Source organism: Cicer arietinum, chromosome 1, assembly GCF_000331145.2.
Source record: "Cicer arietinum cultivar CDC Frontier isolate Library 1 chromosome 1, Cicar.CDCFrontier_v2.0, whole genome shotgun sequence".
Taxonomy (NCBI): domain Eukaryota; kingdom Viridiplantae; phylum Streptophyta; class Magnoliopsida; order Fabales; family Fabaceae; genus Cicer; species Cicer arietinum.
The window spans coordinates 2,785,501-2,797,722 of NC_021160.2; the positions used below are offsets into that span (position 1 = coordinate 2,785,501).

The following is a 12,222-nucleotide window of genomic DNA, read 5'->3' on the forward strand; positions in this document are numbered from 1 at the left end:
TTTGAATGTTTCTTTCCTGTTTAAATTCTTTGACTGCTATCTGCGTGAAAATTTACACCTCACAGTGCTATCAGAAATGTGCTGGGTACAGCTATGAGAATTGAGTTAATGAGGTAGTTAGGTAGGCATTGTCATTCGTGGACCATAGTTTAAATGCAGGTTCCATCCATGTGTGTTGCTTACTAGTAGTCTACTAGTACTACTCTTTTGTGTGATTAATGTTGCTGGGGTATATGGATATCACATTGTCAAAGGATCAGGGTGTCACAGTCTTATTTTTTGGCTGAACTCAGCAGAGCAATTTCGCCCAATTATTTGGTCAATTCTTTTTTCTGGCCGGTGATTATTTCTATGACAACCATTCCATTATTATGTAAAGTAAGGTATGTGAACTTATTGTAAGATTGATTGAAGATTGTACTTTTGAACTATACAATTTAAATTGTCTTTAGCAAGTAGTTGACATAACCAACTATGGATTAAGACACATCCGAGTTGTGTGCAATCACAACTTTGTGATGGCACACAATCACACTATCTTAATCGTCCGATGTAATGATTGAAATTTGAACATTTTAATCTTGATCAAATGACTGAATTGTGTGTCTGCATTAGACAATTTCTTCATCGAGATGCAGGAGTTGTCTATATATAATGAGATAAGAGAATTCTCTTATTATTAAAATTTTTTAAATAAAAAAAAAATAATCAAATAGCAAGACACTATTGATATTGTGCAACACTACTTAGTATGAATTATTAAGTGCCAAGAAACTCCAAATAACATAAATCAATCACCTTGCCGGTAAGAATACATGTAAAATGAATAATGTTAATTGTGGAATGTCAAGTATAAATCCGTACCAAATTTGTGCAAATAATTATCTCTTTAGTACTAATCATGTAGCCAAGCACACATGACATACAAAAAATTTCTTTCAAAACCTATGGTTACTACGAAGAACAATTTCTTGGATGATGCTCAAATTTAAAAGAGGTACAACAAATACAATTTGTTTCCTCTGCTACAAAAAATGAAGAACATGGTAGCAGCACCTGGTCATGAAGAGCATTTAAGTCTTGCAAATGTCAAATAGCCTGTGTGACCTCGAGCTTCCCCACAAGGTCTAGCCATGACAGAAGAAGTATGACTGCTGAGAACATAGTTTCCATCTGAACACTGTCTTCTCTTGCAAGGAAGAGAACCATTAGAACCATTGCTATCTCCATGAATGCTTTCCATTTTCTCTTCTCGAACTTCATATGTGCGCAAGAGTACCTCAAATGTCCTTATATCTTCACATAAAACAAACCATAATCTTAGAATAGCGACCCCAGTTCAAAAGAAAATAGATACAAAAAACACAAGAATGGATTGTCTCAATTGACTTGAGAGAATATTGAAACTTGATCTTTGAATAAAAAGGACTGAGTATGAGATATACAAAATGAGAGAAAAATGCATAAGAGTTAGATTGAAAGAACATGAGAGAGAAAAAATGGAGAGAATTCATTCCCGAAAAACAAAAACAAAGAACACACATTGTTTGATCTTGGAGTTCGGCCAATTGGGTCTATGTCTCCGACTACAAAAAGATTGGAGTACCTTTATATTAATTTCAAGCTTCGTATTTACCATGTACAACTTGTGTTTAAATACTATGCTGCAGTGTATAATAATACCTCTAAACCGTACTGCACAGGACTTCGCCCCCTGCATCCCCCAGTCGCAGCCCAACTAACATTTGGGTCAATCTTATCACAAACTATGAGTGGTATGCAACACTTTAAGATCTCAATTTTGTCATAAAGTTGTTGCATGTTGCACAAGTAACTTGAAACAGAAATAAAATTAAAATATAGTTGAAGACAGAAAGAAAAAAACATAAAAGTACCTGTGAAGCAAGACTGAAGTGCATCACATGATTTTTGTACTTGTTCGACACATGGAGAAAATGAGCACAATGTTCCATCTTGTTTAAGCATTTTGGCAGCTGAATGAATTGCCAACCAAGGTTGAGGTAAATCCAAAAATACTGAGTCAGCCAAGCCAATAAACTCATCAGGAAATCCTTCACCCTGAATGTCTCTTACTCCCACACTGATTAAGCTGCTTAAACCAGTTCTCTCAAAATCATCCCTGCAAATAATTAAAAAATCAAGTAATTTTATGACTTAAAAAATAATTCTACTTTTTACCTAACCCTACATAACCCTTGTCAAGAAAAAGACAGTAATGTAGAGAATGTAATCATTAACTGGTATCAAGATTTTTTTCCAAACACCCAAAAAATTTAAATCCTATTGAGTGAAGTCCTTACATGACTAAAGAAATAACACACTACTAGTATATCAACTTGTACATAACAGAAGAACAGACATTTTTAATAATGGAGTATTTCTGCATCAAACATATATCATCAAATTCACGAGCATGAAACAACAATTGAAAGCTAATAAAACAATAGTTTAAATTTGAATCATTGTCTGGTGTAAATTTTTACACTGCACTCTAATCTATAATAAAGAGTTGAACTTCTAGGTAATGGTACTGATAGTCAAACTTTTGCAATTTACCCATATATGATTGAAAAACAGTATAAAAAAGTTTCACATTCACAATGTATCAAAATTAAATTCATCAAAATAATCCAGAAGGCATAGGTGAAAGCTAAACACATATACAAAAAATATCATATGCAACTTCTAAAGGGAGATTCTCAAATCTCAATATCCTCTTCCTTGTTTGTTACCTAGCTGATGCAGCCCTTTGTTCATGGAAATCAAATGTATAGACATGTCCTATAGGTGCAACTGCCCTTGCAAGTGAAGTAGTTAAAGATCCACTTCCAGTTCCAGATTCAAGAACCAAACAACCGGGATCAATCTCCAAGTACATGATAACAAAGCTAATATCAGCAATATAAAGAATTTGAGTCCTGTGGCTTAACACTAGAGTCCATAATTCTGGTGTGGGAGCTAACAAGTAAACAAAACCACCCTTACTGCTGATTACTTTAGACCCAAAAGGCTTTCCAATCCAATCTGAATGTTTAAAAACACCGAAACGATTCTGCAAGACTGAACCCTCAGACACTGTTATAGCCTTCATATTGTCATGCCTCTCATAAACAATAACCAGGTCGCCGTCACCAATAGTTCGATTGAACGATATTCTTTTTGCAGGATGACTAGCCAACATCATGGAAGTCTTCAAATACTTCAACCTAGTAAAAAATAACAACTATCTGTCATCCACAAAAGGAAGAAACCAATTACATTTGTGGTGAATGTTGTGAGAACATGGTTTCAAATTGCAATTTGCATCTACAGTTGCAGGAGCAATAAAACGGTTTTAAAGAATCCAACTGTAATTACGGCCTTTTCTACATTTTACCACAATATAAAAATTCGAAGCCTAACATAAACCACAATTTAAACCACGTGTGAGAGTATATATAATCTTCAACTTCAAGTCAAAATTCATGAAAACATTAATAACATACACTTCTGGATTCCACTTAGTGTCCAAATTCAAAAATCATTTGAGCATATACAAATGATGTGAGTAAAAGCAGAATAATTAAAGCCCAATTCCCTAAAATGAGGCTAAGAACTTTTATTTGTCATATACCATCCCCTATTTTCTGTTACAAACAGAGGTTTACATCTAGAAGGTTAGAACAGAAGAATAAAAACAAAAATACAGTCACAAAAAATCAAAACATTGTTTGAAATCTTAAAAACTAAAACAATAATCTAGCAACTAGAAGACATTTGAATTTGAGCAAGCTCTTATATTTACCAAGTAGAAATTAATTAAAAGTTGAAAACTTGTTTCTACCAATTAGTTGCTTTAGAAGTTGAAGAAATTGGGTACGCCTTCGATCAGGATTTCGAAGCTTACACTCTGCGTTTCATGAACCAAATAAACAATGACACTGACCTAACCCTAGTTATTAGAATAGAACACAACATTGGTCAAAATAGAATTGGAACCCAACAAAACGAAGCGCTTTGACCTAATATAGACGACATATCAAATTACTACTACTTTTTATTTTATTTTTTATATCAAACTATTTATGATTAAGGCAAAACAAATATTGTGGTACTTTTTTATTTTAATAAAATATATAAAGTATCAATTGAATTCTTTTATTTTTATAAACTAAATTTAGGGCGAGCATAGTGCATCATTATAAAATAAAAAATATTTTATTTTATTAAATACTAATTAAAAAATTTATATTTCTCACTCTTTAATGACATCTGTAAATTTAATATTTATATTTTTAACATTAAACTAAACTATTAGAATTAAAAGATCAATTTTATATTTACTAGCGTGTAGATTTTAACTGTAAATATTGTCTATTTTTTTAATAAAAACTATAGTATACACAAACTTTTATACAATTATTACAAAAAATTAAATTATGTATGTCGGTGAGAAAAGATAATTAATTGTATGTCTTATGCAAGTTAAAATCGAAAGAAAAAAAAAATGCCAAACCAGATATCTTATTTATGTAACATTTTTAGATAAATCTCAAATCACTGATTGGTCTGAGTGTCAAGCACACTCGATCCATCCATCACTAAAACATGTATAAATTAAGTGATATTTTTTAATATTCTAATAGTAACATTTTGCCAACATTATTTTATATTTGTATTTAAATTTTATTTTTCACATGTAAAATTAATTATTAAATTATTATAATCAAATTTATTTTACATTTATTTTTTCAATCAATAATAAAATTAAACAATTTATATATTTGTTGAAACGTTGTTGATCTTAGATTAGAACAGTAAAAATTATGTTTTAAGACTAACCAATAGAATTAAAACAAAATAGGCTATACACAAAGACTATAAAATTAAATCAAAAACAATTAATTTAAACAACTATAAATTAAGATTCTTTAAATAGAAGTTTCTTAAAATCACGATTAAAATATAAAAATACATTTAACATATACTTAATGTCTTATAAATAAAAAAGATAACCGAGAGAGTGTTGTTTCTTGTTAGATAAAATATTTTTTCCTTCTCTGTCTTTCGACATCATCATTGAGATTATGCATGAACTCGTTGATGAATAAAACAACATAGACAAGTTAATCAAAACACAAACATATAAAACGAAAAACTCCCAAATAAAAGAGAAACCCACAATTGATATTAACAAAAAATCACATCAATATTATGTGAATTTTTTTTACAACATATTAATAATTCTTAAATTAACTTCTCTTAGAAAGTAATTAGAGATGTTTTAAATATTTTGAAGCTGTTGTTCAATTTAAAAATTAGATCTATGACAAATAAGTGTAATTTAAATAAATAAAAAAGACATTTGTTAAATAATTAATAATGGAAAAAATCAATTAGAAATGTATTGAAACTTATGTTTTTAACTTTTTGCAAATTTAAAAATTATTACTTTTATACAAAACTTCTATTTTTTGTTGCTTAACAGATGTTATTAAAAATTGGTAAAATAAATTTCAGTCTCTATAAAAAATTCTTAACTTTTTAGTCTATATACTTTTTAATTCGCTTTTAGTCTCTATTTTGAATTTTTTTTTGTAAAAAAAATAAATATTTTTAGTTCTTAAAAAATGTTCATATAAAATCAAAATAGATACTAGGTGTGAATAAAAAAAATTATAAATTAAATTTAAAATATTTTAATTTTGTAAGAATTAAAAATATATTTAACTAAAAAAAATTCACTTTCATTTTATCATATTATAAAAAATAAAAGAAATCGAAGTCTTTCGATTGAATATCTTGTGTTATTGGAGTGCTTGTACAACTCAATAGCTGACCCTAACACTAACCCCCAATAAACATACACATTTCAATGTAACTAAGGGTATTTAGACAGGGTGTTTCATTGATGTGCAATCAAAGGTAATACAAATATATGTGAATGATAAAACTTTTGTTTTGAGGGGAAATATATTCAAATGAATGAACTCACGCTTAATTTGAGGAAAATTATTGTTATATAAAATGTAAATCACATTTAGTAAAAAAAAGTTTATATTTAATACTATACAAGTAAAATAACTCTATCTTAATTTTTTTAATAAATATGTAATGCCTAATCCATCTATATGATTAATCTTAGTCTAATGTGATTATACACATATCCACTCATAACCCAACCCAAGATGATTAGATCATAAAATATTATAGGCCCACTTAATCTTATGAAGTCAGTGCACAAAATGTTAAAAGTAATATTATGTACAATAATGTACTTGTAGACAAAAATGAAAGAAAAAGGAATATAAAAACATTTCTTCGATCGAAAGCAACCATTTTGGAGAGAATAGTGTGATATTAAAAAATACTACAGAATCCAGTAAGATGGAGTGCCCTACTGGCATTGCTGACACAAACACTGCCAATAGGTGAGATTAAACATAAATATTATATGAGTATATAATACTAATTTAAAACGTTATGTTGCTCTAATCCCACTTCACTACAAACAAGACATCTACAAATAGTGGACGCAGCAAACAAAAACAATCATATAGCAATGACTCAATTATTAATATTTGATGAACGAAGGTTTCTTCGGTTTCATTTCATTTAAATTTCTAAATTTGCTGAATTGAAGGAACTATAATCTAATAGATATTCTAATTAAGCTGTTAGGTATATAAATTCATGTATTGTGAATAGTATGGGTTAAGTGACACGAGTCACCATTTGAATGATATTTTTGGATGTAAATTGTGTAATCACTATAATGAATTGTAAAACTTCACTTCGAGAGTTTTAACGTTTTTACATATTTAATTGAACTCAATAGTTTTTATTAAACTAAATTTTTTTTAAATTATTTCATCTATACATTTCGATCACTATTTAAATAAAATCTCTTATAATTTAACCAATAATATTAAACTTGACTTCAATTTTCTTATTTAAAATAAAGCCGTATAAAACTTTTAAGGTAAAGTATTACATCTATATAGTTTTATCATACTCAAGTGATTAGTCTTTGAAGTTTCATAAAGAAATACATAAATTTACATAAAAAAAAAAAAATGATTAGTTATGTGTCAATGAACAAATTGATATCCAAAGTCATAAGTACAAGATGTCATCATAACACATCACAGTATAAAAACAAAGCCTTTGCTGCCAACAAAGAACCACCACAACTAATCTCACCAATTCACACCATTTTGTCAAACATAAAATCTCTTTTTTCTAACAACAGAGTCACATGTATATACCTCACTTTCCAAACACCTCTTCTAAACACCAAACCAATTCAACCCTTTTCCTCAATTCATCTCTTTACAACCATTAACCCATCCAATTCAAAACATCACAATTAAAAAATGAATCTTGGAGAACATATAGCTTATGACATAATCATGGCAACTCTATCAATGTCTCTAATAGTTCTTGGTGTTTTCCTCTTCTATTATTGCAAAAAGAAACCAGTTGAATCAGAAGAAACACTTCCAATAAAACAAAGTGCTCGTGCATACCCTTTAACAGAAATCGATGCTGCAACAAACGGCTTCAACCATAGAAGAATTATTGGTAAAGGTCGTTTAGGAACAGTTTATGCAGGAACACTACAAGAGCTTGTAGCTGTGAAACGAATTCACCCTGTTCTTGTTTTAAGCAAAGCAGGTTTTGGTTTCTCATCAGTGATGAAATCTCTCTCTTTAGCTCAACACACCAACGTTGTATCTATCATAGGATTCTCAGAAGGACCAGGTGAAAGAATTATAGTTATGGAATTTATCCGAATGTCAAGTTTGGATTTTTACTTGCATGGAGACAATGATGGAGCTTCACTTTTGGATTGGAACAAGAGGTTTAAGATTGCAGCTGGTGTAGCTAGAGGGCTTCAATATCTTCATGAAGTTGTGTCACCAAATATTGTACATGGTTGTGTTAAGTCCTCTAATGTTCTTATTGATGTTAATTTTTGTGCTAGGATTTGTGATTATGGACTTAATTTTTTTGGGTTGGTTGAAAAAAGAGGGTTAATTGGTTATGTGGATGATGAATATTGGAATAATGAAGGAAATGGTTTAGGTGGTTCTAAGGAAAGTGATGTTTATGGGTTAGGGGTTATTTTGTTGGAGATTTTAAGTGGGAGAGAGTGTGAGGGAGGATTGTTGGTGAAGTGGGCATTGCCTTTGATTAAGGAAATGAGATTTAGTGAAGTTTTGGATCCTAGGTTAGTTATTCCTTGTGATATGAAACCTTTTGTTAGATTAGCAAAAGTTGCTTTGGCTTGTGTTGGTAATTCAAGGAAATGTAGGCCTTGTGTGGATCATGTGGTAAATATTTTGAACAATTTAGAGATGGAAGTTTGTTTCTTATCAAATTGATTGAGCATATGGCTTCAATTTTGTACAAAAAAAAAGGGGAAGTACAATTGTTATCTGTTTGTTAGCAAGAAATGGAATGAAAAAGGAAATTTCTTTTTCATTTTTTAATATATATAAGAGAGAAAAAAAAAAAGAAATTAATTAAAAGAGGAAAAGTGTAAAAATTAGACAAATTTTATATTTCAACGGATGATAGCAATTGAATCATGTCGACAATGTATTATTTAAGATACATTATTTTAATAGATTCTTTTTTTATTTGTTCAACTTACATATATTATACTAAATTATATGAGTTGCATATGAATATGAATTTGTTCAACTTATAAAAAAATGTGTACTATAGAGAATGTTGTTAATAGTTCCGGTAGTAATTAGTGAGGTTCGTGGAAGATTTTGACGAGGGAGGGATGATATATACACTAGTTGTGACAAGTTGACAAATAAAAAATGGTAATTTGGAATAAAAATGTGAAGCCGTGCCGTTGTCTTTAGAACATTAAACGTTGATTTGTGGTTCCGTGTGGTGTGGGGATTCTTTACATTATGAAAGTGACATTAGTTTTAATTTTCAGAAAAACTAAGTTTCTTATTCAATGAAAAACTGAGTTTCTAATAAGCTTGTGTGTATAATATGTTAGTCTTAATTGCTTGCTTTTTTATCCAGCTTGTGATCACGTAATCGTACAAAGTGGTAGATTTTAAGAGCTCAATATTCTTTGTCAAAAAACAACTGGAAGAAAGTGGAAAATTATCGTTAGTTGCTTTTATTATGTACTACAGATTTTTATTTTTCCAAACAAATTGCTATATCATAGTATGTATTTATTTACTCTAAGGAAAAATATTTTTTTTTACATATAAGAGCAAATGTTTTTTGGTTCAAATGATTGGTCTATTGTTAGATACCACATAATATATCAATTAAAAAAAAATCACTGACATCTAATTAAAATTGAATTTAGATTACTTGAAGAGTAGAATCATCGTTATTTCTCAAAAGAAAATAAAATATTTATTATTATAATTTTTAAGTATATAAAAATATACATTCTTAAAACCGTGACATTTATAGGATATTTTTACATTAATAAAACACATTTACCATCTATTCTACCAAAAAAAAACTATAGTAATTTGTCTCAATATAATATCATTAATAATTTTCAACACAATTTTTTTCTATACTATAATTCATTGAAACTATATACTCAACTTCAAAAGTACTATTATACTTTAAAATGATAATAATAAAAAATCTACAAAAAGTAAAAATGAGTAGTTTGATAAAAATGACTTCTATGTTTTTTTTAATTGTTACATTTTTAATATAAATCCAAAAAGTTTAAACGATATTTATTGTGATTCAAAAGAGTAATAGAAATATTCATTTGTTTTTATAAATAAAAAGAATTCAACGTTTTCGTTTTGACATAAATGATTTAGACTACCTCAAATAATTAAATTAAATAACTATATTTCTCAATCTCTATATAATAATAATTGCACAAATCTAAAACTAAGTTATTTTTACTAATAAAAAACTATGCTCTTTCTTTTAACAAACGATTTGTAATCTTATTAAAAAAAAAAAGAATTTAGAATAGGAATTTGAACAGGTTATATATGGGCGACTGCATCGGTTAATTGGACCAACACTTCCCCAACCTAACCAAAGAGGCCCAACACCTTCATTTGGTGGATTCTCATCCTAGAGATATGAAATTTTTACCCTGTACCCCTTATATTTTACCTTTACCCCATAAATATAAAAGAAATGATAGTTTTGCCCTCTTATAAATTTTAATATTTATAAAAAAAAATTCAATTTTATCGAAAAACTTTTTTTACGTTTTCCGGTACACATCATGTATTTCGGAAAACTATTTTCAAATTTTTCGGAAGTTACACTTCGGAAACCTTTTTCCATGTTTACCGGAAAACTTGTGAAAAAATTTTCCGATACACACCAATTTTCTTTTTTTTTAAATAATACCGGAAAACTTTAAATAAGTTTTCTGGTAGAAACCTTATATACCAGAAAACTTAAAAAAAGTTTTTCGATAAATCTTAATTTGAAATGATAAAATAGTAAAAAAAAAATCAAGGGTATATTTGCTATTTTAAAAAATTTATGGGGGTATAGGGTAACTTTTTCTAGAGATATCAAAGAAGAATATGCATGGCCAATTTTATTTTATTAATAGAATTAGACCCTAAAGGGCCAAGATTTATGTTAGGTTGGGTATAAAACGAGGTAAATGTTGTTTAGTCTTTTGATGTTGTTTCTCTACTTTTAAATATACTATTAAAAATTAAAATTTAATAGTATATTTTAACATTATCGAAAATTATAATTTGATAAAAAGTTAAATAATTGAATGAATATTTATTTAAAATGAAGTACAAGATAGGTAAAATATATACCTGTTTAGTATTTATCGCATTTGTTACTTTTTTAAAGAAAGTTATATGATGAAAGAAAAGTAAAAAAAGATAAAATAGAAATTATATATTAAATAATAAGATAATTAATTACATACAATGATACATAAAATTTATATAATTAATGAGAAACAACTGATTAATATAACTAATTACATATAAATAACTAACTAATTAATACATATAATATTATTTTTGCAAAGATACAAACCTATTGTTAGAAATGGAGAAAACAAAAAAGAGGAACATTGAACCAAAACTTCAAATCTAGAGAAATAAATTACTATCCAATTCGCGGTGGACAGAGGCATCAACTATAAATTAATGGTGAGCAATGATGATTATGATGAATTCAACTATGGTGATGATGAAGGATGGAGTTTGATTTGGGAAAATAGAGAAGATGAGTTTAATTTGGGAAGAGAAGGTTTGATTTCTATTTAATTTAGGGAATAAATCTATTTAGTATATTTTATAAATATTTTATTTTTGAAAATTTAATATATAAATACTATTATTTAATTATAATATATATATATATATATATATATATATATATTTGTTAAAATCAAATGTTGATGTGATTTTTTTAAATCGTTAGTATCACATCATTGTGAAGTTAGTAATGATATAGTCACATCATAAATTAAAGAGAGAGAAAAAAACTCATAAAATTATAATAAAAAAAGAGAAGCAAAATTCAAATTTTAAAAATGAAAAACTAAAAGTTAAATTTAGACACAATTTAAAATGCATTTAAATTAAATAAAATAATAAAATTTAATCCCAAATATGTGTAGTGTCACCACCCTGAAACTCGCTTTTTTTATTCAACCATATTTAAGTTGTTAGTTCCCTATTCAACTTCACATATCAACAAAAATAATTTAGTAAAGGACAAAATTTTGAAAATTTGTAAATTTGAGATATTATATATAATTTTGAATTCCCTTAAAAAATTATTTTTAAATTTATAATTAAAAGACTTAAATTGTAAATCAGAAAAAAAAAAATTAAAAAAATAAGAAGAAGAACTTAATCAAGGATCATATTAATGATATATCTATTTCTATCATAATATTATTACTATCATGCTTGATTAAGTTCTTAAAATATGTGTATTCAATCAATCTTAAAAATATGTATAATTAAAGACGTATATTAAAGAATTAAATATAGAAATAATGTCTTAAAATCTGTGCATTCAATTTTAAAAATTGCTCTTTTAAAATTAAATTTTCTATTATTTAATTCTTTATTATGTATCTTTATATATTTATTAGCAAAACTCTAATAATCTTGAATAAAAATAAAAATTTTGATACTCCCTTTGTAATTTTATGAGTGATATTTTTTAAAAAATTATCTTAAAATAAATGTTATTTATAAC

At 27.5% G+C, this 12,222-nt stretch overlaps 2 protein-coding genes across 3 annotated transcripts; one reads left to right on the forward strand and one right to left on the reverse strand.

The window, feature by feature from the left end:
- Positions 1–764: 764 nt before the first annotated feature.
- LOC101512237 (uncharacterized) lies at positions 765–4,019 on the reverse strand. Of its 2 annotated transcripts, none has more exons than XM_012714959.3 (4): positions 3,806–4,019; positions 2,754–3,227; positions 1,896–2,140; positions 765–1,296 (listed from the first exon to the last, which is right to left on the reverse strand). In XM_012714959.3, the coding sequence occupies exons 2-4, from the start codon at positions 3,203–3,205 to the stop codon at positions 1,061–1,063; spliced, it is 933 nt and encodes a 310-aa protein (XP_012570413.1). In that variant the 5' UTR covers positions 3,206–3,227; positions 3,806–4,019; the 3' UTR covers positions 765–1,060. The 2 variants fall into 2 exon arrangements, with proteins under 2 accessions (XP_012570413.1, XP_004485841.1); XM_004485784.4 differs by having other exon boundaries at positions 3,845–4,018.
- Positions 4,020–7,192: 3,173 nt separating this feature from the next.
- LOC101512565 (serine/threonine-protein kinase-like protein ACR4) lies at positions 7,193–8,497 on the forward strand. The gene has a single exon (XM_004485785.4). The coding sequence runs from the start codon at positions 7,377–7,379 to the stop codon at positions 8,385–8,387; it is 1,011 nt and encodes a 336-aa protein (XP_004485842.1). The 5' UTR covers positions 7,193–7,376; the 3' UTR covers positions 8,388–8,497.
- Positions 8,498–12,222: the final 3,725 nt, after the last annotated feature.

What these genes read in the sequence shown, in the direction of transcription:
- LOC101512565 (XM_004485785.4), top strand. Translation starts at nt 7,377, where the DNA reads ATGAATCTTGGAGAACATATAGCTTATGACATAATCATGGCAACTCTA.
- LOC101512237 (XM_012714959.3), bottom strand. Translation starts at nt 3,205, where the DNA reads ATGATGTTGGCTAGTCATCCTGCAAAAAGAATATCGTTCAATCGAACT. An exon ending in CAAAGGGCTGCATCAGCTAG is followed by an intron (nt 2,141 to 2,753) that starts GTAACAAACAAG and finishes AATTATTTGCAG; the next exon opens with GGATGATTTTGAGAGAACTG. An exon ending in ACTTCAGTCTTGCTTCACAG is followed by an intron (nt 1,297 to 1,895) that starts GTACTTTTATGT and finishes TTTTATGTGAAG; the next exon opens with ATATAAGGACATTTGAGGTA.